The 26,760-nt window shown below is 40.5% G+C and overlaps 2 protein-coding genes across 4 annotated transcripts in view; one reads left to right on the forward strand and one right to left on the reverse strand.

Moving 5' to 3' along the window:
* usp22 (ubiquitin specific peptidase 22) overlaps nucleotides 1-26,760 on the reverse strand; it is a 73,176-nt gene that overhangs the window by 26,240 nt on the left and 20,176 nt on the right. Inside the window, exons 8-13 of one of the 2 annotated variants that reach the window (XR_007448075.1) lie at nucleotides 23,158-23,316; nucleotides 22,697-22,823; nucleotides 22,525-22,616; nucleotides 21,856-21,918; nucleotides 21,079-21,228; nucleotides 20,854-20,961 (exon numbers count right to left, since the gene is read on the reverse strand). Coding sequence is in view for 1 of the 2 variants with exons in the window: in XM_049562978.1 (XP_049418935.1) it covers nucleotides 20,919-20,961; nucleotides 21,079-21,228; nucleotides 21,856-21,918; nucleotides 22,525-22,616; nucleotides 22,697-22,823; nucleotides 23,158-23,316 (634 nt within the window). In the remaining variant the exon portion in view is untranslated. Of the gene's footprint in view, nucleotides 1-19,113; nucleotides 20,962-21,078; nucleotides 21,229-21,855; nucleotides 21,919-22,524; nucleotides 22,617-22,696; nucleotides 22,824-23,157; nucleotides 23,317-26,760 lie in introns of those variants that run through there. The other variant, XM_049562978.1, reaches the window with a different exon arrangement.
* LOC125880468 (tumor necrosis factor receptor superfamily member 13B) lies at nucleotides 8,538-14,858 on the forward strand. Of its 2 annotated transcripts, none has more exons than XM_049562980.1 (6): nucleotides 8,538-8,644; nucleotides 10,786-10,920; nucleotides 11,250-11,366; nucleotides 12,296-12,616; nucleotides 12,785-12,895; nucleotides 13,797-14,858. In XM_049562980.1, exons 2-6 carry the CDS (start codon nucleotides 10,806-10,808, stop codon nucleotides 14,057-14,059), a joined length of 927 nt encoding a protein of 308 aa, XP_049418937.1. In that variant the 5' UTR covers nucleotides 8,538-8,644; nucleotides 10,786-10,805; the 3' UTR covers nucleotides 14,060-14,858. The 2 variants fall into 2 exon arrangements, with proteins under 2 accessions (XP_049418937.1, XP_049418938.1); XM_049562981.1 differs by having other exon boundaries at nucleotides 8,545-8,648.

Raw genomic sequence — 26,760 nt, forward strand, 5'->3', positions numbered from 1 at the left:
CTCACCATTAAACCTGCAGTTGTGGAAACGAGCTGTAAACACATCACTGACTCATTATCTCCTTTAAGTTTGATATGGCTGACATGTTAGCCAACAGTTGCCTCTCTACACATTCAGCAGATACAAAGAAACATCAGCCTTCATTTAGAGTCATGTCCTGGCTACCTGGTTTAATAAGTCCAGTGTTCACACCTCTTTAGGCTCTGATTTTGGTCTCCACCAGCTCCTGAGGGAAATATCTGACTCTCATTCATTCATTCAATTTGTGTAACTGCTTATCCTGTTGGGGGTCCCAGGGGACTGGAGCCTATCCTAGCTGACATTGGGTGGTACACCCTGGACAGGTCACCAGACTATAACAGGACTGACACATAGAGACAGACTACCATTCACGCTTACATTCACGCCTACCGGCAATTTAGAGTCACCAATTCACCTAGCCTGCATGTCTTTTGGACTGTGGATGTCTTTGGACTGTGGTAGAAAGCCAGAGCACCCAGAGAAAACCCATGCTGACATGGGAAGAACATGCAAGCTCCATACAGAGGAGTTCAACCTGGGTTTGATCCAGGAACCTCCTTGCTCTGAAGCAACAATACCAACCACTGCACCACTGTGCCGCCCAATCCCTGACTCTTTAGTTGATAAATGCTTCACTATGTTCACCCGCTTTGTCTGCCTGCTGTTCGGTGCTTGGCAAGTAGTGCACAGTTGCTTTTGTTTCTGAAAACAGCCTTTTGCAGACAAAAACCATGATATGACAGCTATGAGATTGAACCAAAAAGGTTTGCTGCTGATTTGCTTCAACCATAGAACAGAATTTCTACACACCCCGATAGAATGACGGATGAATGCATGGAAAGGAACAAATACATGCCTCATGACCAGCTGGTTCACACGACAGCAGCTGAATCTACACGAGAGCACCAAAACCAGACCCACTACATCACGTCTTTCCATTCCACACAACCTGCACAGATGAAACAAAGTACGATGTCTGTTTGGGTTTTCAGCTCATAATGAACCAAGTTTTTCTCAACACGGGTGAAGTGAAAACAAAAATTCTGTCAGTACCGTAGAGAGCTAATGTGGGAGTGGAACATGGTCTGTTTGATCTAACAAAGATACCCTTGTGGTTTTGTAGAAATTTCAGGGGAGCAGCGCACAACGTGTGGGCTCTCTTTCCTAGATCAAACATGTTCATACACTTGTCAATACTCTATATATCGCACAGTAAGGCTCTTTCATCCCCTCCGAATCCTTTACTTGTCCCAGCACCTTTATCTTTCATACTTTGTCCTCTCACCGAAGTTAGAACATTTTTATTCCTGGCTCAGCTCTACCTCCCTGCATAAATTGTAGGATTATTAGTGATTTTCATGAGATAAAAAGAGTATTCAGGAGTGAAAATGGTGCATGTAAGCTTCTGTCAATCTTGAGATTGGGTTGGAAATTGCTGTTGAGCCTGCAGTTTTTTCAAATGTTGCAGGCTGTCTCCATCTACTGGTCTGATTCTGGCATTGTGGAATGAATGTGCTTTTGCATATGAAGTACATGGCAGCAATACTTATAGCCTAATTATGTTCAGGTTATAAAGTGATGCCAGAAAAGAAAATTGAACCCAAAATATTTTTGTAGCTGGCATAAAATAAGCCTATGTTTCTAACAAGGGTCACACGCTCCTTTATGGGTTGAGAGCAGAGGTGGGACCAAGTCATTGTTTTGCAAGTCACAAGTAAATCTCAAGTCCTGAGTCAAGTCCCAATTCGAGACAAACAAGTCCAAGGTCAAGTCACAAGTCCTGAACTTTGAGTTCCAAGTCCCAAATAAGTCATAATACACTCTTCACCAAATGTAATGCAATTTCAACAACAGATTGATAATATATTGAGTTAACAACAATCATGGCTGCTTTTTTAAAAGTTTTATTTATGTGTTAACAACTAGTTTGTTAAAAAGTTACTAAAAGTTAACATTAGCTAAGCATTACCTGGCTAACAATGTCAGTCATACAGGGAATTTATAGAGTTACCGTTAGTTTGATTCAGTAAATGAATTGATTTGTGGAACACCTTTGAATAATAAAGCCTACTTTTTATCTTTGGGCTTGGGCTAAGGTATGAAGTATTTTTAAGGCAATACGCTCAAGTCCAAATGAAGACACGAGTCACTGTTGTTAAAATCTGAGTCGAGTTAAAAGTGATTTTAATTTTACCAGGTCAAGTCTAAAGTCATCAAACTTGCGAGTTGAGTCTGACTCGAGTCCAACTCATGTGACTCAAGTCTACATCTCTGCTTGAGAGCTCTCTGACCTTTTGAGTTTCCAAAATCCTTTCCAAACCAACAAAAATGAATCAGTATTCCTCATAAATTAACCATCTGACGAAAAAGAAAGTATGAATATTGCTCACCAATGTTTCAGTAAAACAAAACCTTTGAAAATGAACGTTTCTAACTCACTTAATATTTTGCATATGTTGCCAAATGACTGATTTAGTCATGATTTGCCCATTCTTTGTTGTTCTGTTTTTCACTCATGTGCTCTGGCTTCCTTTTTTCCCTTTCTGAATTTGACTACCCATCTGCACTGAGTCTATTCTGGGTGTTCAGGTTTCTGAAGATGGTTATTTGGTTAGAGGTGTGATCCAGTAATCAGAACGATCCTTCCTCTCAGCGATTTGCTTTCTGATCATTGAGTTCCTCGGTCTAGATTTCTGAAAACGTGAGCAGTAATGCACATATTCAAATATGTATGGTGTGACATGTTGTATATATGTGTCTGTTATTGTACGCCACCAACTTTTTCCACATGCGTGTTGGTTGCTATCCATGGTACGCCGTGGGCCTGGTGATGAAGTCACATTTTTTAACTTTCCAGGAAATAAATAGACTGTCCACCAGGTATTTTTCCAGTGTGACCTATATATGTACGTATATTTAGATGTTCATAGTATGTTTAGTATAATTTTTTGGAAACTTTTACTACTGCCATGTTGCCCACTCATTCGCATTTAACTAACATGCTGTAATGATGACAATTATAGTCATGAGTGTATTTAAAGGATGAAAATACACTGTATTGTTCTTTTTACTTTAGCAAAAAGAAACAATAATCATAACTGATAATACCTCACAAATTAGTTGTGTAACCTAAGCTTAATTTTATTGTAAATCTATTAACAAAACATTACTTGATTCACAATGTGAATAAATGTTACTTATATGCTTATGTATTTCTATCTGTCTTTGCCTTTCTACATTTGTTTCTCCAATAGTCCATTATTTATTTAATCTTTAAAGGTTCAGATAAGCTAACCTACAGTATATCAGCACAGGTTAGGGTAAATGTTAAATGAGAAGAAGCTTTTGGTTTCACTGTGACTCAACATGAGTCAAGTCATAATTTTATCTGTGCTTCCTCAAATTCAACTTCTTTTTTTCTTCTTGATTTGTTATCTGACGCAAAGTTGCATTCAGATGATTTACATACAGATGTGCCCGTACTGGAAGTCTCACTTATTTACAGTATACTTCCTCAGGTATGTCCTGCAAATTTCTTTGTTAATGTCATTCAATTTCAAGGGCTAGGTTCATGTTCAGGGTAGGTTTCATGTTTTACCAGTCTCTACAGGATTCTGTGGACTGTTTTTGGGATTGTTGCAGCGTGAAATCTGCATGCTGTAATGTTAGAAGGTTTTTTTTCCCAATGAAATTGCTGGGGGCAAGTGAAAATTGGAAAAAGAAAAAAAGTTGTGATGCTGTCATAATTTTGGAGCATACTAGTATAAGCATTAAGTATTTCCCACATAGCAGCTAATCACCGAGGACTGAGCCTCTCTCCTACTGCGCTCTCTGTCTGGTTAGCACAAGCTAACGTACTTGTCATATTGATTGGACAAAATTGCAAGGTCATGTAGAATTCATGGGGATTTGTTGAATTTGTTTTAACATCCTGGAGGGCCTGTTTTACTTTAAGTTTGTTGGAGGCAACCCGGTCTCACTCCGAAGTTGTCGAAATCTGGCGCTTGGGCAATGACTAGTGGCGTCAGACACCGACAAAAAAAAGCCATCCTTTAATGTCGGAATGATACATGGCCGGTCGCCAGTGGTGTAGTGGTAGTTGGTGAGGTGGGTGTACTGCTAGGTATATAGGTAGGTTATTGATGAGGAAGTAGGCATACTCTCCTATATAGTATTACAATGGCATTTTAGCTGATAGGTCGGTATACTGTAACTGGATAGAAAAAGAAGTGGATATACCCCGTACACCTGAGTATACCCTCCACTACACCACTGCCAGTCACCATTATAGTTTAACGGCAGCTGCAGGCGTCAGGGACAAATGCAGCGAGACGAGAACTTCCGTTCTTGTAGCTTGCTGCTTGGTCTTTTTTCCTAAACCCAACCATGTGTTTTTGTTGCCTTAACCTAACCACGTGCATTAGCTGTTGAAAGAAGAAAAACATCAATTTGCGGTGTTGTACCGACATAGCATGTTTATTTTGAAAAAGACTGTATGTAAACGGTAAATTTCCTGTGAAAACGGAAGTGTATTTTGAAAGAGAGAACTTGACAATGTGTCCCAGAATGTCAACAACCAACCCAACCCGGGGTACCTTGCACATCGTATCTGGATGTGGAAAGTCCATGACCAAATGTCGGTAGGTGACGAGGTCAGGGCAGAGATATTGGATGAAGCGAGATACCCCACCGTAGGCTTATCCAGTGTTAAGAAAACGGTTACTCTTCCTGTCTCCTAAGTGGGCGTGGTTAGCTCTCCCTCCAGTCAAAGCCTGTTCTGAGACTTTACAACTTCCTTGGCCAATCAGAAACCCCGTTATTGGACTGGTCAACTGCAGAGACCCAGAATCAGTTCTCGAGAGCTGTATCTCTGTGTAGTTTTAGGCGAGAAACCAGTGATGGATCATGCCCTTGTCAGTGCATTACTTGTACTGGTTGACTGTAACAGTCAAAGAGGGGGGAGTACTTTTAATATACTTTGTAGGGGTATGTGTAATGGGGGTATTGTTGATAACTCATATGCACCACACTTGCAGCATACCTACAGCTACATTTTGTTAGCTTTAACCAACTCTATGTATGCAGTTAACAATTTAGTTTAGGGTATGGTCTATCATTAGTATCCATAACTCTGTGACCATTTATCTCTTTAAAAATAAACTGCACCTGTTGTTTTCAGTGTGCAGTAGATTCCCATCGTGCTGCTAAATGTTTTAAATGTCACAAAGCAGAACCAAACTCGAATCTTCAAAAACAAAACTAACACCTTTTAAAACTTCTCACCCCAGAGTTTCCGGTGTCGTCGAACAGCTGCACATCAAAGCCTCCCTGAAAATCTCAGAGTGACAGTCAGTGCATTGTTTGAAACTGTTTTTTTTTTTTTTCCTTTCAGTTCAGGTACTATTTGTTCTTGACCTCATCCTGTGCTGTGACCTACCATAATCTTCTTTTTAACTGAACTTTAAATTCCCCTATCTCTTTACTTTACACACTTTGATTTAGTTATAGAAATACATCTTTAATATTTGCAGTAGGTATTAGACACCTTTTAAGACTTCTTGAATAGTTATATGCATCTACCACCTTGTTTGAAAGCCATAAAGAGCAGTCTGCATTAATCTGGAAATAATATAAAGCCATGCAGGGCTTAAAAAGCTAAAATCAATAAACTTTTCTGGACCTATAATTGGACCAAAATGAAACCTTGGTTCACATCTTTTATATCCACAGGTGTTAGCGCACCATTTAAAAATAATTCAGCGTATTTACTCTCAGTTTAAAATTAAGCTGCATATGGCCAGAAAGATCCTGATTTATGTGAGAAATGAAGCAGAGATGAAACACTGAAATCTGGTCCTGTGATCAGTGGAGAGTAAAACACATGGCGTGGAATTGCCCAACAGTTTCACACTGATGCCGAGACAGAGAGTTTAGTCACATCTTCCCAATAAAACTGTTTGACACACTCTGCAGCACATTATTACTTGTCAACCCTGAGTCACTGTGGTCAATCTGTGTATGTTAGCTGTCAGTTAGGGCTCTGCCAACATGCCTTTTTAAAGACTAATCAGTCATATTTTATGATGTCATCACCATAAAAATCGACACACTGTTGTTAAAATGGCATTACATTTGATGAGGAATGCATTATGACTGAAACTCAAAATTTAGAACTTGGGACTTGACTTGGGACTTGTGGGTCTTCACTTGCTACCTGACTTGGGACTGGCTTGTCTTGACTTGGGACTTGCTTCTGACTTGCAAAACAATTACTTGGTCCCATCTCTGCTGAACGCCAACACATATGGACTGAAGCAGAAGATTTCAGAAGCCAAGAATGAATGAATTTTTGAAATTATTACATCTATCATTTTTTCAATAAATTTTGACTTTTGGACTTAACAGCTCTCTGGAGTTATTAGAAGTGTTTGGCCCACACAGATCACAAACAATCCTACGCAGCCACCGGTGGAATCTAATTCTATGAATAGTAAAATACTAATAACATTAGTGTAGGCCCAATCTTTATCTGCAACTGTGCCAAAATACCAGGTTTAAAGAGAACAAATAGACATGCTATAAAAAAAAATGCTGTATTGCATTCAAATGTTGTTGATATAGAATTCAAATGTCACCATTGTAAAGCTTTGAACTGATTGGAACAGCCCTTAATACAACACACATTTAGAATGGGCACGATGAGATGAATGAGACCAACTGTGTGTAAACAAGTGGTGACCATGGTTTTAATCCAAAAACACCTCTATGGGAAAAGCTTCTCAGTCAATAGGACTTTTTCACAGTGGACATTTTCACTTGTCATAGCAGGAACGTGTGAGCAATTATCAATGTCTGAGCTCCATTAAAGGTCCCAGCATGTACAATAGCAAGACCTTGGAACTGGCAAAACTAACAGGCATGCAGTCATTGTTGGAGATATGAATTACACCTGTGGTTTTCCTGCAAATACCTGCTAAAATTCTATGATAAAGGTTTCCTGGGGGGTATTTAGATTTAAGTATTTAGATGGATACTTCACCAGTCACAGTTTTGGCAAGATATATTTAAATGACCTGTGGGCTACCAGGCATGGAAGGTTCTATGGCCTTATCCGAAAGTTATTGAGCTTTTTGGACCGTTTGATCCGTGACAAACACTGCACATCACCAGAAATCCATTAGTCATAACATGAAGCCTGGTAGTGTTCGGAAACTCTGAGCACTCTGTAAGAAAATTGCCCCTATTGCCGGTCTTTGTATTCTTATTCTATTGATATTTACAGGACATTGGGAAAAGATTTGTCATACATTCCACCAATACAACAATCCCAAAGATAAAGCTATGGCTACACAGTAATGGCTTCAATACAACAATGTTAAACTGATGTGATTTATTTATTTATTTAGCAGTATTTTACACGACACTCAACTACGTACGTCAATGCTCTGGCAACACCAAGTTTAAGTCCAAATTTGTGGCAGGACTTAAATTGCTTTTTAGCTTACAGTGCCCATGAAACTTGTCTGAACTGTACAACTGAATCAATGATTTTGCATTTTTTATGTATGTAGTTATTTAGGTCCATTTTTAGTATAGTATAGTTTCTGTTAATCACTGTTAAAATGTCCTAATTTCTGTACATCTGCTGTGATTCAATGTTAGAGAAACACACAAGCCAACGGGGAGTGGTTGCTTTTTATAGGCAATGTATACTGGTCTAACCTTAAGGTTATGTGTGTGTGTGTGTGTGTGTGTGTGTGTGTGTGTGTGTGTGTGTGTGTGTGTTCGGGCGGGGGGGATTCTCCTCACACACAGGGGGAAGTCCCTGATCGGGCAGTGAGTTCTTACCCAAATGAGCTTCCATACTGAAATACAGGCCTATCTCACTCTCATCTTCAAACCAAGGATTCTCCCACCGCTTCTTCATCTCGCCAGGTGAGTGCCCTAACCCTAACCCTAACCCGCTCTATTTTTCAACCTACAATAGGTCACATTACCAAAGTGAATGCTGTGTTTTCAGTATTTGTGGTCACAATTTGGGGTCCAGGTGGGAATCGAATCCTCAACTTCAGCCAGTGTCATCACACTTTCTTAATAGCATGATGAAAACATGAGTTGAAGTTTGGAGTTGGCAACTCTGCGGCTCACAGTGAACTCACTGGTTACTAGAAACTTCTTAACTTTGCTGCAGTCTTCACTTACATTAACACACATGCACAACTTGTGAGACCAAATATGAGAAGCTTATAAAATGGAAACAAAGATAAATAGTGAAAAAGCGGCAACAAAACTCAATAAGGAAGCACAAAAACAGATAAGTACATGACAAAGAGGACAGATAACTCTAAATAATGACATTGATTTGTATGGAAATAAGCTTTTTTGTTTTGATATTGGCAAACATATATTATATGTTTATGATAAGTACACTTCTAACTACGTGAAATTTAAAAGGGGGTGTGAGTAAGTGCTGGTTATCAGGATGTGCCAAATATACTGTAGAACACTGCAGTTGAGGGTGGAGGAGGTTTAAACATGGGTGTCTGTCGCAGTCCGCTGACTCAGTGCTCAGTGGAGCGAAGAGGGCTGTGTTTGCGAACAAAGACCTAATTTCTCAACAGATGTAAGTAAGTGTTGCAGGTAATTTTAACAGCAGGGCTGGCATGTTGCTGATGGCCATTTATCTTTGATTGACTGGACTTTGTACATGTTTTGCAGGGTTCGCTCTAAAAAACAGAACCACCAAAAGGAAGCAGGTCTGCTTTGCCTTTGAAGCAAAGGCAGAAAATATCTTTCGTAGTACAGAAGCCTTTCTTTAACTCTTTCAGTATACATCAAAATAATCGTGTTTCATGTGTGCAAGTGCAGACTTAAATGTATTTTTCCTACAACTATCCTGCATTAGTACACCTCACACTTGCTTCTTACATCTAATATAGATAAGCTAATATTTTTGTATCAAAAACTACTGAACTTAATCAAATGATTTCCAGATCATATTGGCATAATATATTTTCTAAGAAGTTCCTCCTGTGGGATTAAACAAAAGTCCAGTATTTAGCAAACATGCTATACAGACATGTGGCTTGCATGAATAGTATACAATAGTAAAATATATTTAGTTTCACACAGTATTATATACTAGTATGGTGTAGTATAGTATAGTATAGTGTAATACCGTATAGTGCAGTTTAGTATAGTAAGGTAAAGTAAAGTTTAGTGCAGTATACTTGTATAGTATAATACAGTATAGTATAGTGCAGTATAAGTGTGTAGTATAAGACGGTATAGAATAGTACAGTATAGTGTTTTATAGTATAGTATAGTATATTTGCATAGTGGTAAAGCATAGTGCAGTAGTGTTTTATAGTAGAGTATAGTGCAGTATACTGGCATAGTATAATATGGTAAAGCATAGTGCAGTATAGTGTTTTATAGTAGAGTATAGTGCAGTATACTTGCATAGTATAATATGGTATAGTATAGTATAGTGTTTTACAGTATAATGCAGTATACTTGCATAGTATAATATGGTATAGTCTAGTGCAGTATAGTGTTTTACAGTATAGTGCACTATACTTGTATAGTATAATATGGTATATTATAGTATAGTGCAGTATAGTGTTTTAATGTGAAGAATAGTGCAGTATACTTGCATAGTATAATATGGTATAGTCTAGTGCAGTATAGTGTTTTACAGTATAGTGCACTATACTTGTATAGTATAATATGGTATATTATAGTATAGTGCAGTATAGTGTTTTAATGTGAAGAATAGTGCAGTATACTTGCATAGTATAATATGGTATAGTACAGTACAGTATAGTATTTTATAGTATAGTATAGTGCAATATACTTGTATAGTATAATATGGTATATTATAGTATAGTACAGTACAGTGTTTCATAGTATAATATGGTGCAGTATACTTGTACTTGTATAGTAAGGTATAGTATCATACAGAACAGTATAATGCTGTATACTGAGGTACAGTATGGTGTAATGTGGTGCAATATACTGTACTAGTACAGTATTAGTCAGTGCTGTATAGTATGATTTAGTGTAGCCAGTATGGTATAGCATTGCTTATCTCTGTGGAACTGTTTATCTCTATGATCCCTGTTACATGAACAAATCATTAAATATAGTACAGTACAGTATAGTGTAGAATAGTACAGTATACTAGTATAGTACAGTACATAACAATATACTAGTGTAATACATTACATTATGGTGAAGTACATTACAGCAGGGCCTATAAAGAGAATAGTGACACACAGTACTTATAGACACTTGAACTACATCTACACATTGTAATGTCACCTATTTAATAGTTGTCACCAAGGCTTCACAAAGGTGAAGCCTTCCTCTTCACCTTTCAGCCCTCCTTCAGCCCCCATGTGCCCTCAGCCTCTATTCAGGCTAGGCTAACCAACTGCAAGCAAGCTTCATAAGCTATATTTATTCTACTACAACAACCACAAAGTAAGACCCTGAAACACCAAGTCAGATATCACTGCCTACTAACTATACAGCACTGTAATTCCTGGCTTGTAAACTGGTCTATGTAGTGGACATAAATTTGGGTAAACTGTATCTTCCTGCCTGTTTTCTTAACTGGTGTAGGTCAGTGTATCAACGACATAGCTACATGCTACACATGCATTGACTAGATTATCTTTTACATATTTATAGTTATTCGCATGCCATTGTTATGTTCTCTCTGTTTATATGTATCTCTCTGTTGTGACTTGTGTTTGTCAGTGTGAGTGTCATCAGAGCTGATGGGTGGAAGCTGCCGTGAAGGTCAGTTCTGGGATAACTTGCTCAGAAGATGTATAGGCTGTCAAACGATATGCAAAGATGAACGTGTCGATCCCAAATGCACCAGTTACTGTGGTGAGTACACACTCGCACAAATACGTATAAATCCATAGTTGTTGCAGTCTGTGAAAATCAAAGTTCACTGAACATTATGCACTGAACGTATTACCTTTATTTGTCTTAAATGTGGGCACAATAGTTTTAATAGTTGGCAACATTTAAGGGCGACAAAAAGAATTCAGTGTCAAATCTAGCATGGAATACTTATTGCCCTTCCTATCAATGTATTAAATAAACAAGATATGGATGCAACCAGTTTTTGAGGGACAGTAAATGTAATGGTACATGGACAGGACAGAATTGAATTCAGTTTACTGTATGTCCTTTTCCTTTTCTGATGTTAGAATCTGCACATTGTAAAGCACGGCCTGGCCACTACTATGATGGGCTGCTAAAGAAATGTGTAAAGTGTGATGAGGTTTGCGGTGGACCTCCAGCAGAATGTTCCCAGCACTGCCAGAGTGAGTACTGACCCCACTGGCCTGGATAAGGGCTTTAATAATTTAGTGACTAACTCTGTTTTCTGGAAGCATACATGTTGAGTTATACCTCAACAGACAAAGTTTTCAAGGCACTAGATGATGAACTAGAAATGTTTAAAAGGTACACCAGTTGCAAGCGTACCTAAATACAATAGCTACAGTTAGAAGTCCACCACTTTTGTATAATTGGACTGAATGGTATTTGGTCTGCGTGGGTAAAGGATGCTTACTTCTGTGCAGATACTAAGGCTTCTGTTGTACTTTGGTGGAGAACATGGGTAGTTTGGGGTTTTGCCCATAGGGCTTGGTATCACTGTTTGGTACCTTTAAGATATCAACTGAAATAACCCAGTATCAAGTAGTATTAAAATGTTTCCAGTCAAACCATACCTGCATTCATCCCCTTTGTACCCAGATCAAGAAAATATATGTGGTTCTGCTTGTAGCCAATCACCACACCAAGCATTCTTTAATAAAATGCAATGTGCGATTGACCCATTACAGCAACAGCTACAACCCGTACAGTCTGTGGTGTTGGTGAAGTCAAGCACAGTGTATTTGATGAGGCTGATGGCAGTTGAGCGTGCTGAGGTGCCACCAGAATGTTCAAAAGTATGGCAAAAGTACACACCTGTACTCTCTATTTAAAATAAATGCATAAACTGCAGGAAAATTTGTATGACTTAAAGGGTAGTGGTACTGGTATCATAATTTTTTAAATGATACCCAGCCCTAGCGCCCTGGAGGCCTACAAACCAATAGCCATGGCATTACCAGATTTCATTTGGCCAGGGACCTTTGTTGCATGGTACTCATTTCCTTCTCCCCTCTTGCTGTCATCTCTGTACTATTGGCCGCCCAATAAACACATACAATGTCCCGAAAATATGTGCTGTTTTGTTTTTCAGAGATATTCTTACCATCTATCCCCCAAGCACCACAAGTTCCAGTGACCACCAAAAAGCTCTCGGTCGAGGTTATGTCATACATGCCGAATTCCAGAGGGACCTTAGTGCCAACAACCTTGGAAGACTCGACTATTCTGCTCTATTCTCTGCTGGGCCTGTGCATGGTGCTGCTGTTCTCTAGCTTGTCTTTAGCCTTGGTAGTCTTAGTGAGAAAAACCAAGGCCAAAACCTCCAACCCAGGACCCAGAGAGGCTAACCACAACCAGGAGAGTGTGGTCCAGATGGGTCAGGAAGTTGGCCGACCTGGGCAGAGCTCTACAGGTTAGTGAAAGTGCTATCCATTTAGGGTGGTGAAATTTTAATATTTCATGATGTGAATGTGTGGATTTTTATTTTGTTTTGTGTTGGCTTTGCTTATAGAATGCTGGTTAGAGGCGTTAACATGCATAGGGTTCACTCATCATTTCCCGTAACCGCTTATCCTGTTAGGAGTCGGGAAGGGGCTGGAGCCTATCCCAGCTGACATTGGGCGAGAGGCGAGGTACACCCTGGACAGCTCACCAGACTATCACAGGGTTGACAGTGTGCTCACTGGAAATGGTAAATGGACCTACACTTGTGTAGCGCCTTTCTAGTCTTCTGACCACACTACAAGTCACATTTATCCATTCACACACACATTCACACACTGGTGGCTGAGGCTACCATACAAGGTGCCACTTGCTACTCAGTTACTCAGTGGAGGAGCTAGGGATCAAACCTCAGATCTTCTGATAAAGGGACAACCTACTCTGCTTCCTGAGCCACAGCCAATCTACCCACCCTTCGGTTTCCACTGGTTAGCTAATGTTAGCCTTGGCTGCTCTGCGCTGTGCACCATCTGGCTCTGGTGGCAGCTAGCTGGTGGTGCCACTCATTTGGAGATTACCGCTGGTAATGCTGTCTAGGTGGCAGGACGGCGTTGCTGCAGAAACATGGTGGTTTCCCTACAGTCTCCCCTCAGGTGTCTCTGGTGAGTAAGTGGCTTCATTTTCACGCTGCAAAATCCCTTTAGCATTATTAACTATGTTAGCAACACCAGCCATGCTTACACTGCTAACAGTGCCAACAGAGCAAACATTGATAACATAGTTAACAATGCAAAAGGGGGGCTGCGGTTCAAAACTGAAGTGCTTACTCACCAAGGCAACCAGAGGGTGACAAGAGGGTGGGCAAAATGTTCCTACAGCAATGCTGTTGGGTCTAGACAACGTTACTAGTGGTAACTGCTGAATGAGCAGCACCGCTAACTATAGGTCAGAAGCCAGGTCTATCCCTCAGGGTGGATAGAGTAGCAAGATTAACCTATAGACTAGCATCCATAAAACACTCAAAAATATTCTCTGCAGCTAACCCTATATCACCCATCATATCTTTTTTCATTATTGTTATCTTGTATTTCAAAAACTCATATCATATATCATGGCATCTGTTCCATATATCTTTCTCTGTCCTTCCACAGATTTTATAACAAATTCATACCGCACCACTGACCGCGAGCCATCATATGACTCCAGCCCTACAGAAACCTGCATCTGTGTCCACTGTTTCCCCGATCTGAAAGCACTAGGCCAGGGCAACGACAGGCCACCAAGAGCACCTTACATATTCTACCAGCAACCTGCAATTCATAAAGCCCAGTTCCAGAATGGAGGACCTGTCTGGACTGAGGAGAACATATACACCTCAGGAATGGAGATGCAGGAGGAGCCTGCATTGGGATGAGGTTCATCAGTTGTCTCATAGGACAAGTGGAATGTCCCCAGACCATAGGAGAAGATTGTCAGTGTATTGAATTTTCAGTCATACATGGATACTGTCACAAGGCAGTAAAAAGCATATGTAAAGAGTATCACTGAAAATTAATCAAGTTAACCTATTGAGATCATGTCCTTTCCCTAATTGGAGGGACCAAGTGTGACCAGGAGCTTCTTACCAGGTATTTTTGGGCTTAGCGAGCACCAATGTTAAGGCCCTAACACACCAATTTGACAGCAAAGAAAAGACTGACTAATGCTTTGCTTCATGTTGCCTCATGACTTCTGAAACAAATAGAAACATCAAGGGACAAAACAAAGTAGCTAACTATTTACATGACACTGAATCTCTGAAATGATCTTGTCATATGCAAATTGTGGAAAGTTTCTGCTGGCACTGTTAGGTTTTGCTTTTCAGCTAATAATCCTGTCATTGTGGAAGAACAAAGACAAGACGGAGGTGAACAATACAGAGAAATGGGTGAAATCCCTGCTCCGCTGGGCTGGACAGTTCTCTCTAACTGACTGCCTCTGATTCCACAAGTCAAACGGCCATGACAAGGACTGACTAGTGCCAATGGAGGAAACCTACCAGTTACAGTCACCCGCACAAGATCAATGATGACCCAACAGCATCTGATTGCTAACTGTTATCTTGGCATGTCACATCACATTTCCAGAAGACATCTTGGTCACACTTTACTTGAAGGTATCTACATAGGAGTGGCATGACACTGTCATAACTATGACATGAACTTGTCATGAACATTATGTACATGTCATAAACGTTTATGACTGCTGTCATTAAGTGTCATTCTGTTTTTGTAATGACAAGTTGACATTGTTTGGGTTGTCTTGATTATGACAACTTGACATTAACCAGGATGACATTACCAGAAGATGTCTTTAGGTCAATGTCAAGTGTTCATTATAAGGACATCCCAAACATATTCAATGTCAACTTGTCATGACAAAGACAACTTCTGGTAATGTCACTTTGATTAATGTCAAGTTGTCATAATCAAGACAACCCAAACAATGTTAACTTGTCATTACAAAAACTGAATGACACTTAATGACAGCAGTCATAAATGTTGATGACATGTATATAATGTTTATGACAAGTTCATGACAGTGTCATGTCATAGTTATGACAGTGTCATGTCACTCTTATGTAGATACCTTTAAGTGAAGTGTTACCGACATCTTTTCAGAAACCTACAGTCACAGGGAGACACTACTTGTGTGTCTAAGTACATGACTCCTGCGGTCCAGACATGTTTATTGCTTTTTTCACCAAAACCAGTGAAACACACCACATGTAAAATTATTAGTAGTGAGAGTCCAGCGTAAGTATCAGTGGTAAAGAACTTTCAATCTGCTAACTACAGTGATGCACAGTTAGTTTGTAGTTGTCGATGTGAAAAGCATTCAAGTTCTACTGATACCCTTATGTTCTTCATCCTCATTAGGTTTGCAGCAATAACAGAGAAGCAGCTGTTGGCAATGAAAATATTAGGCCTCAGGCACCCCCCCAACAGTGCTCATTAAATACCTATAAAAAGAAAATCACACAAGTAAAAGCAAAATCTGAATCTAAGACATAAAACAGTGTAAGTATATATACATGGCTGAAATATTAACAAAAAATAAAGGAACACCAATTTGTATAAACAGTATTGCAAATGTAAAAACTGAATGTAAACAGGAAAATAGTGAATAATGAGAAGTCATATAGCCCACAGTATACTGCATGTATACAGAGGTGTAAACAGCTGTAAAACAAGTCCTCCAACCGATACAACCAAACCAGAGCTTTCCCTAAATTACTGCCCCTTCCAGTGGTGGGACATCAACACATCGTACCTAAACAACAAGTCGTTTACCAATAACTCCCAAAACAACATTCACTCACCAGCCACTTTATTAGGTACACCTGTTTAACTGCTCATCAACCCAAATTGCTTATCAGTTAATCATGTGTAGCAACTCAATGCATTTAGGCATGTAGACATGGTCAAGACAACCTGCTAAAGTTTAACCTGAGCATCAGAATGGAGAAGAAGGGTGATTTAAGTGACTTTGGATGTGGCATGGTTGTTGGTGCCAGATGGGCTGGTCTGAGTGTTTCAGAACTGCTGATCTACTGGGATTTTCACGCACAACCATCTCTAGGGTTTACAGAGGATGGTCGAAAAAGAGCAAATATCCAGTGAGCAGCAGTTCTCTGGGTGAAAATGCCTTGTTGATACTAGAGGTCAGAGGAGAATGGCCAGACTGGTTCAAGACGATAGAAAGGCAACAGTAACTCAAATAACCACTTGTTACAACCAAGGTCTGCAGAAGACCATCTCTGAACAGACAACATGTCGAACCTTGAATAAGATGGGCTACAACAGCACAGGACCACACCAGGTGCCACTCCTGTCAGATAAGGAAACTGAGGCTACAATGCACACAGGCTCACCAAAATCAGACATTAGTGGATCGGAAAAACGTTCCCTGGTCTGATGAGTCTTGATTTCTGCTGCGACATTCAGATGGTAGGGTCCGAATTTGGAGTAAACAACATGAAAGCATGGATCCATCCTGCCTTGTATCAACGGTTCAGGCTGCTGCTGGTGGTGTAATGGTGTGGGGCATATTTTCTTGGCACGCTTTGGGCCCCTTAGTACCAACTGACCATGGTTTAAACACCACAGCCTACCAGAGTATTGTTGCTGACCGTGTCCATCCCTTTATGACCACAGTGTACCCATCTTCTGATGGCTACTTCCAGCAGGATAACGCACCATGTCACAAAGCTCTAATAATCTCAAACTGGTTTCTTGAACATGACAATGAGTTCACTGTACTCCAATGGCCTCCACAGTCACCAGATCTCAATCCAATAGAGCACCTTTGGGATGTGGTGAAATGGGTGATTCACATCATGGATGTGCAGCCTAAATATCTGCAGCAACTGTGTTGTGTCTCTGAGGAATGTTTCCAACACGTTGTTGAATCTATGCGACGAAGAATTAAGGCAGATCCAAAGGCAAAAGGGGTTCCAACAAGGTGATCCTAATAAAGTGGCTGGTGAGTGTATATGACCTGTTGCAATTTTAAACATGTGGTTGATGTTGTGAAAGTGTCGCAGTTTGGTTAGGTTGAGACACCAAAACTACTTTGATAGTTTTAGGAAAAGATCATGGTTTGGGATAAAATATGTATGTTTCTTACATATTTTAAGTTGGGTCATAGGCTTACATACGTAAGTTTTGTACATAATATGCAAGTTAAAATAACTCACTGTTGACTTTTTGTTTCACATGAAACACAAAGAGCACTGTACCCTGATTACCTCCCTACAAATACTTTGTCGCTCTTTATAGTATTTTACCTTTTTTCTTCATTTACTCTTGTTATAAGTGCTACGGCCACCTTAGGTTGCCACCTAACAGTAAACTTTAGCATGGGTCGTACTAAGCTGCTTGTACAAGCAAACTATCTTTGGGGGAGGACAGTCTCAACAGTATATAAGGGTAAAGTGACAACAGTGATGAGCTCTGAGCTCATAAGTGCTGTGGCCTCTCCTGTTGGATACTGCCCACTGTTCAGATGAAGCCCCGTTAGTCCAAAATCTATCCCGTTGGACAAGAGCCCATTTCTGCGACAGCTCATTATGATAAAAATGAACAGGGTTCACATATTTTCATGGACAAATTTCAAAACAAATTTCAAATTTCATGACTTTAAAGGGCCAACAATAAAATTTCCATTTATGAAAAGCCCGTGCTTCACTAAGTTATGGTACTTTTTAACACACATTCATGCTGCAGAGTCTCACTTTTCTTAAGAAATGCTGCCACACTACATCACATATACGCACACTCTTAAAGGGGAAGGCTTGGCCGGTATTAGTCATGCAAAATGAGAGCGGTGCAAGTTTTCCCTTTAGGTTGTTTAAGTTAATTTGCCTTACTAGACATTGCACATCCTGCGACATGACTCTTGCACATCGCAGTGTTGATGCTGAAACAATATATCCTGCAGCCCTAATCGACACCTTAGTACTACCTTATGTCAACAGCTAGTTTTACAGAATATACATTTGCTTTTATGTTAATATTACAGTGACAATTAATTTCATTATACACAACAATATTCCAGGACTTTTCCTATACTTTCGATGACTTTTACTAACTCCATGACTTTTCCAGGCATGCAAAACAAGATTGTAAAATTCCATGACTTTTCCAGGTTTTCCATGACCGTGGAAACCCTGAAACACCCATTGCTCTGAAATCACGCTTTTCAGAAAATACATACTCCCTGCAATTACACAACCCAATCACCAGAATTTTTAAGTTCACCTTAAATGTCTGCAAACCACAGATACATTAGCATTTGTCTATAATGCTGCACTAAAAGTGTGATTAGGTTTTGGGACAAACACCGCTTAGTCATGTTGAAGATAAGATAATGTTTTGGCTTAAAACACCTACGTTTGGTGACACAGAAGTCGCTGGAAAAGCAGGGTCAAGTCAGTGAAAAACAATTGGCATCAGTGGCTCAGGCTCTGCTGGGAAACTAACTGCTGGGAGGGTGTATTTTCAGAGAAACTTGACTTCAAAGCAGTGGACATTCTTTTTTGGGATAATGGTCTGTCGGAGATATGGGCTTGCGGCTGAATTTACAGACTAATGGGGCTTCAAATTTAGAAATGTATTTGTATGTGCAACTGCTGGCTCAATATGTATGTAAATTGTGTATACAGAGTTGTGTATATTTGTGGTGTGATAGTTTAGTGTCATGATTCACAATCTCCTTGTATGGCTTTGCCACAATAAGTAACAATAAAAGCTTGATATTGGAAACCTCGGGAGAGAACCTGTTCAAATTATCATACATTTTTAAAGTGTGTCTCTAGTCTGTTATCATCCTTCAATCAGCAGTATCATATTACGTACATTCACTTAAACACTTCATTAAATTCAATTCAATAAATAAGAGGCACAAAAGTGTTTACAGATATAGATTTTCTTTATTTGAGTGTCGTTCCATCACTGTGTCCAGTTCTTGCAGCAGTTACATGTGTGTGCGAGGAATGACTGACCGGGTCAAGACAAAAGTTTCTTCTGATTACGACCCCGTGGCCGGATCCAGCGATATAGAAGAACAAATTGACTTTGAGGTTTCACCATTTTTGTCTCTTACATACAAACTGTACATATATACTTTTACATACATCATCAACATGTGGAAAAAAACTCCTATCAAACTGCGATACCCAGCTCAAACGGCATGCTGAATGCAAGTACTGATTCAGTACACGAACATACGGTACATACGCACGCGCACAACACACGTGCATACAAACGGGAACACACACACACACACACACTTTTTTTTTTTCTCTTAACGCGCAAATAACACAGTTTATACAAACACACCTACGCTGAGCTTTTTTTTTTCATCCCCTTTCTTGGGCACATACACGTGCACACACACACACGCACACACACACACAAACACACCGAATTAGAGCAACATGCGGCCGACGGTTAACACTGCAGGATCGAGCTTCTGACCCATTATACATACTCCTTTGTTTCTTTTCTTTTCTTTTTTTTTTTTGCCATTTACCTGAAACAGCATCACGACAACGTATCTTGAACATGGAGGATAGGCCTCTGAAACGGCAAAAAATTTGACAAATTGCGGTCAAATTAAACAGAAAGAATAAAAGAAAGTAAATGAAGCTGCCGTAGCAGCAGGTTCATAAACGTTATCAGCACTATTTTTGCTTTTGTGTGTACAAAAAAAAAAACATGATTGACGGCACAATGCAACACAGACAAACAATGTGAGAGTTTAAGGAGAATGCAAAAACCGTAAACAAACGATTTAATTACAGTATGTATAAAAATATAATATTCACTGTGTAATTTATTTCCCCCGTGACTGTTGGAAGCAGCAAGAGAGGCAGAAAACTTTAACTCCTCGTTAAAGACAGTGTATCCTAAAAGTATCTGACTGACGACTACATGAGTAATTAATTAACTGTCTCTCTATACAATGTACATAATACCATTAGTCCGGTGATTTTTTTTTTTTTTACTTTTTGCATTATGAACAAAAATGCATAATAAGACAACTTCCATCCTTGAAATATTTGGTCATTTGGAGGAGTGTGGGTGTGTCAGACAAGTGTGCTTGTGTCCAGGAAGTTGCCGGTTTTCGCTAAAGTGGAGCCTCCGATGCCTGAGGAAGGCCACGACTCTGCTCGTTTGCACCTTCAGGTGTCACTAACTGCAGCTGTGGGAGCATGAAACATGGTGAGGAACAGCATTTGTGATCAAGTAAACCTAAAGTAAGGTTTAAAGTAACCTTCTGCCTTTCTGTCTGTGTCTGAAAAGGAGAGGAAAGTAAGGATGCGACACTAAACCTCTGTTGTCTGAAATCAATTACAGACTAGTTCTGCAGTCATTTCTTTCTTACAGCAGCTGCTTTCTTCTTCATCCCCATGAATTCAAGTGAAAAACTGTTTATGCATTATTCCTTCAGGGCCCGTACAAACCTCCTCCCTTCCAAACCTCTTGCATTTTGTTTGGTTCTTGCACATTTGCACTATCAGTTCTTTCTTGAATGTTGCACAGTGGAGCTAGATTAGTATGTAGTCAGGGTGGATCCATGTTAGAGTAAGTAGTAAGTTGCGATTTAGAGTGATTCAGGTAGGCTTGTGTTTCTGCTTCCATGCCTCGTTTGTCACTCTGTTACCTTTTCCCATGCAACTAATCCTTGCGTCATCCCTCGTCTCCTCCTGCAGGCTGCGCTAAATGGAGCTACTCGTACTCCAGGAACTGTTTATGATAAAACAAAAGGTACCTGGGGAGGATAAAAGTACCATGAGGTCACACTGCAGCATCACTAATAAAAGGAGCAGTCACAGTCAAACAGCTAGAAGTAAAACAGTGACAGCATGAGGCAGCATGACGTGCTCACCCTTCACTGTCCAGGACATCCTTGATGCTGGCCTTAGTGATGATAGCGTCGTCACATTTGAACCACTGGTCCTTGTGCTGGCGGATGAAGGTGGTGTAATGCCCGCTCTCTAGCGTCCCCTGGTGGTTCACCACTGCAAATAGACTATACCTGGTGCAGACAGGGAAACAGGAGGAAATCTTGAAAAAATAAAGCTCAAAACTCCATTTTAAAATACAGACAGTAAAGATTAACATCATGGAGGTGGTGAAACAGTGAAAACTGGACAGGGAGCAGTGCGCTGAATGCGTAAGTGGGATCTATGGAGGAGAGGAGGAGGCAGAAAGGACGACCGAAGGAGACAGGTTAATGAAAACGTGCTGCACAAGACCCACTATGCATTCTGTCAGGTCTGGTGTCAGGAGGGTCACTCAGATAACCTCAATAGCTTTCAACACAACTGTCAACTGAAGCAGCTGTTGCAGCACTTTATCACCTAATGTTACCTCAACATGGGGCAAAAATGCAGAGAGGATACATTAACTCATCGGAAAGAAACAATCAGATAAAGTGCTGACATGGTTATTAGGCGCTAATATTTTCCACTTAATCACTGGATTATCAAAGGTTTAAACCACCTCTCTCAACCTGATTCCATCGACTGGTCCAGAGCAGGCCAGTCTCTTCTGATCTAGAATATCAGGCTCCATGTAAACACACATAGTGAGTCAGGTGATATTCCCATTAAAGTATTTGGAACTTGGGTTCAGACTAGTTGATAACAGATGTTTGCCTTACTTGTTGTCATTGTTGAAGGGGTCCACGGTCTGCTGGTACTGCCCATTCATCCTGCTTTCTTTACTGAAAAACACAGAACAACAAACTTAGTCTCAGCTGCTCTTGTAAGAGTCTGTTTGCTCTGCAAATCAAACAAAACACAGCAAGCATTTACTGCGGTGGGATGTTCTGTTATGTGCTCCTCCATTTTCCTTTTAATTCCTGTACTGGTATTGGTGTACCACTGTGTACATACATGTGTTCAGTGTGGATGTCAACAAATAGATTATTTGGATATGAGCAGACAAAGCACTCTGAAGAGATTTAAATGCGTTTGTGGAAATTAGGTCATAGGCCGGAAGCATAAGTCAGTCAAATCATAAAATACAGACACAGACACATTGCTACAATCATCATTCTTTACTGTGGTACCAAAATCTTGATATTACTCAAACAAAAATGTCCACAAATTTGTTTAGCTATCATAGAAGTCACTTCTTAGAACTTCAGATTCAAATATCTTGGCTTCATTTTCGTACAGTGGGAGGACACAGAAACACCTCGTCCCTCTTCACATGCAGTCTTTAGCTGAAATGTGTTTGCTGAGACTTACTTACAACTTACTTGGTCCTCCTTTCTTTACTGTCTTAACCTGATTGATTCCTGTCTTCATTTAGAGTTTGTGCTCACCTGGAGGCCATGAAGGGCGTCATGTCAAGCTCCAACGGGAAGGAGACGTAAGTTGTGATCTTCCGCCGCAGTTTGGCCGAATGCTCAAACCTCTGCACACAAAGACAGGAGTATTAGGACACTCCTCTGATAACCAATATCCCAGAAATTAGCAGTCAAACCAAACTCTTACTTTGAGGTGAAAACAGGCCACGATGGGCAGCTTCTTCATGGTCAGCTGCTTGGTGGACTCCTGGTAACTATGGCAACCGCTGCACTTGATCTTAGCGCTGCTGCCGAGGTGCTCCGGCCTGGTGAACCTAGACGGGAGGGGATGGGATTTAGCGCCTGTGCGGTTGTGTGTGTGTGTGTGTGTGTGTGTGTGTGTGTGTGTGGTGTTATTGATGCTGCTGCTGCTGCTGCTCCCTGCAGTCTCTGCTCCAGTGAATTTGGGAAGAACAGGAATTAGTTTTCAGGGAGCTGAGTGTGTGTGTTGCTCTCTAAAGGGCTCTGGCGTGATTATTCTGGGGATTGGTTTTAGATTGTTTGTCTCTGAGTTTGTCAGTGTGCTGCACTTTTATTTTGGGACTATTTCAGAGGGGAAAAACACTGTTTTAAAGATTATGTGACAAATCTTGGTATAATGTGAGCTACCTGCGCAGACAGTCTGTGAGTGTCGTGGCTCCAGTGGTGTGACTCTCTCCGTTAAGTGCTGATCCGTCTCCTCCGGGGCTGAGGGGCCAGAACGGGGTGGAGGAGCCCGGCAGGTCCAGGCTGATGTCCCAGAATGGATCTATGGTCGTCGAGACACCACTAGGAGGAAAAACGAGACACACACAAGATGGCACGTCTGTTTGAGAAAATAAAAATGCTGCATGTAGATTCAAGGTGGCTGCTTGTGCGTTGATTCATCCAGCCTGTTACCCACTTCACAGGTGGCACATTAAGACATTGCACCTTTCCTTTATTCAGACAGACATAGAAGTGAGAGGAGACAAAAGAGGGAGACATCCGGGAGGCATCAACTGCTTGGCACCGCGGCTCAGACCCTTGCACTCCTAATGTTGGCAGCTAAGCTCGTTCATCTGGGCTATGAAGATAATTACACTGAACACCATTCAGAGATGCGCGCCGCAGCTTAGCACTGGCAGTTAAGGATATAAAACTAATGATACCTGCTGATAGCATTCGTGACCTGAGAAAATTTGGGTGGTGACCATGTTTTATAAAGAACTCCCTTTGTTAACATCAATCATTTCTCTAAACCGCTTATGTTGTGCAGGGTTGCGGGAGGTTGGAGCCTGTTCCAGCTCACACTGGGCAAGAGGCGGGGTGCACGCCGGGCAGGCTGCCAGTCTGTCATGGGGGCTAATACAGAAACATCCTGCATGTCCTCGACTGTGGGAGGAAACCGCAGCATCCAGATGAAAGCCACACAGGTGCAAGGAGAACATGCAGAGTCCTAACAGCAAGGCCTCATCCTGCCGGTGGATTCAAACCAACAGCCTTATTGCTTGTGACAGGGTGATTCACTGAGCCACCACCCTGATCCTGATTTAAAATCTATAATCAGCCTTAAAGACCATTTGAAACTCCTTTTTTTCCTCTCTCTGGTTGTTTGTTTACTGGTAAATATTTCTCTTATATTTTGTTAATGTCTGATTATTTTGTGACTCTGCTACCTCCATATTTGTGAATGTTGAGAAAGTCAACCTGGGATGTTTTCCCCAAGCCACCCAAAGCCCAATTTAACTACTAAGTCTTGCAAATGTACTTTACTGCACACAAAAAAAGTTTAATCAAGAAACAATAACAGGCCACCCCCATTCTTGTCTTTCTAACAGCTTAACAAATCATCCATTGGTTTGTCTACTCACAAAATGTAATCCACTGTATGCTTGTTAAGCCAAGAAGCTGTGGCACAGTTACAATTAATTCAGAATTCTGCTGCCTGGTTTCTGACAAAAACTCTGCAGCGTTCCCATATTACCACCGTGCCAGCTTTACTACGCTGGCTTGCTGTACAATAAAGGATTAAATTCAAAATCCTTTCAATTACTTTTAAAGGGGAACATAATTTACCAGTCTACTAAACCTAAAAGTCATTAGAACAAAGGGTTCTGGTTCTGCCCTGCTCAAATCTCATGCTAATCTCTATAAACAGATATGTGTGTGTGAATGCAGAATCTGTAGGCAAGGGGACAAGAAGTTGCAATGGAAATGTTCAGGTTTCCATTTGTAGTCAGAAAGTATTGATCAATCACGTTTGACACTACTTTGAGGATGTTGTACTCTTAACAATTTACGCAAATTGAGCCCCTGTGAATTCTGCATGACTTTGCAATTTTGTCCAACCACTAAAACTTTACCTCAAATTACTATTTAAAAAAGGGTAAAATCTTTAATTGTAGAGCTGCGTGCAGCTTATTGATTTGCTCATTTGCCGTGTGTTTGTGACTGGAGACACAGACACACAGTGACAGGGTTAACCGTTAGCATCACACAGCTAACGTTACCCTATGGCTATTAACAGGATTAACAACAGTTGAGCCGTATTGCTGTTGATGTGAAAATGGCTCAGAGTCAGATGTTGACTTCTGCTGCGAGGCTTCTTCCCAAGTGCCAAATTAAGATGAGTAGTGATGAGATCACACTGTGCTATGTTAGCTCGTGCTATTCACACACAGAGAGTAGGAGGAGAGCCTCTTACGAGGACAGTCCTTAAGTGCCTATACGTCAAAAGGCATTGACGGCTGATTGGTGGCGATCAGCTCTTGCTGCCCCCCACCCCCGAAACCTCCTACTGTACCATCACAAATAGATTCTAATTTTATGGTAAACGCGGAATGCTCACAATACTACACTCCAAATCCAAGGCAGGATCACAACAAATTTTCTTCCAATTTGTCTCTCACCGTCCTGGATCAGAGCTCCTTTAAACATTGCAGCATACATCACTTTTTTATTTTTAGAAAAGCTGCTGTGAAATCAGGTATTTCATTTCAACAATCACAAAAACAGCCCATGAAATCCTCAAGGGACTGGTCTGAGCAAGCACTGGTTGCCTGCCTGTAAATGGTTCATGTAGAGAGCAAAAGAGTCGGAACACATTGGCTGACATGCAATATGAAATGATGACTGATGATTTAGCTTTTTATTAGATTTATAGAGATTAGTCATCACTCAACTCCAAATCCACTCTCACATCTCAGCCGGGACTATAAACAATGACCTGCACACAGAAGAGGACGCTGAAATATTGGCTGTTGCCCGCAGGGGCTAAATCGTCGTCAAACTGATGGCCAGTGGGTTCTGACACTGAGCTCATGTTAACTGAGCTTTTGTTGGAACAGTCGCCCCCTAGGGGTCAGATCAGCAAACTCTGTTAAGTGTTTTAATTCTCATCTAAAGATCATTTTACTGTATTTTCAGGGGCATTTTACTGATGCTTTCTCGCCTGCTGGTGTTTACTTTCAGTTTTTATTTTCTTGAAATGCTTTTCATTGATGATTATGTAGCTGTGATAGATTTTGTAGCTAGTTTTGAAAAACTCTTTATACATTAAATGTCAATTTGTGTTATTACTTTTACATGTAGACAATAAACAGGTGTTTAGACTCACGATCTGGAGAATTTCTCTGTGTCTTTATTTACTGTGGGAACTGGATCCCAATCCTACGCCTATTAGTTTGTTTCAGAATATAAAGTGAGAGACAAATGCTCTATTTAATAGCTCCAACTCCTCACAAGGATGGCACTGGCCCCAACATGAACGAAAATAAAATATTAAAGTTGTCAAAAGTGTCTGCAATTTAGTACTTTCACATTTAGAAAACAGCAGGCTTCCTGAATGCAAAGTGAGAGGACAGTTGACACTTAGGACCTTCATCATTAGCACCTTTGCTGTAACACGATGACAGAAATGTGAGCTGTGTGGGCAGGGACAGTAATGAAGAGAAGCACGAGAGATTCTCAACTCGCTCCAGTGTTGCCACAAAGGATAGAAAGTTATTTAGTTTCATGGGTAAAAATGGGGAACTTCAGTTGGATTCAGCCTGTAAATACTGACCATATGACCTAGATCAAGTGTGTTATAAACTGATCTGTGAATTGTACAATATGTCCTGTTTCTCCTTGGTCAAAGCAAACGATGAGCTTTCAATTTCAGTTTGAAAGAGAATACAAAGTGTATAACTCATAAAGCAGCAAAGGCCTTATGGCAGCAGGATTTCCTTTAGAAACCTGGTCTAGGACAGA

Source organism: Epinephelus fuscoguttatus, linkage group LG20 (assembly GCF_011397635.1).
Source record: "Epinephelus fuscoguttatus linkage group LG20, E.fuscoguttatus.final_Chr_v1".
Taxonomy (NCBI): domain Eukaryota; kingdom Metazoa; phylum Chordata; class Actinopteri; order Perciformes; family Serranidae; genus Epinephelus; species Epinephelus fuscoguttatus.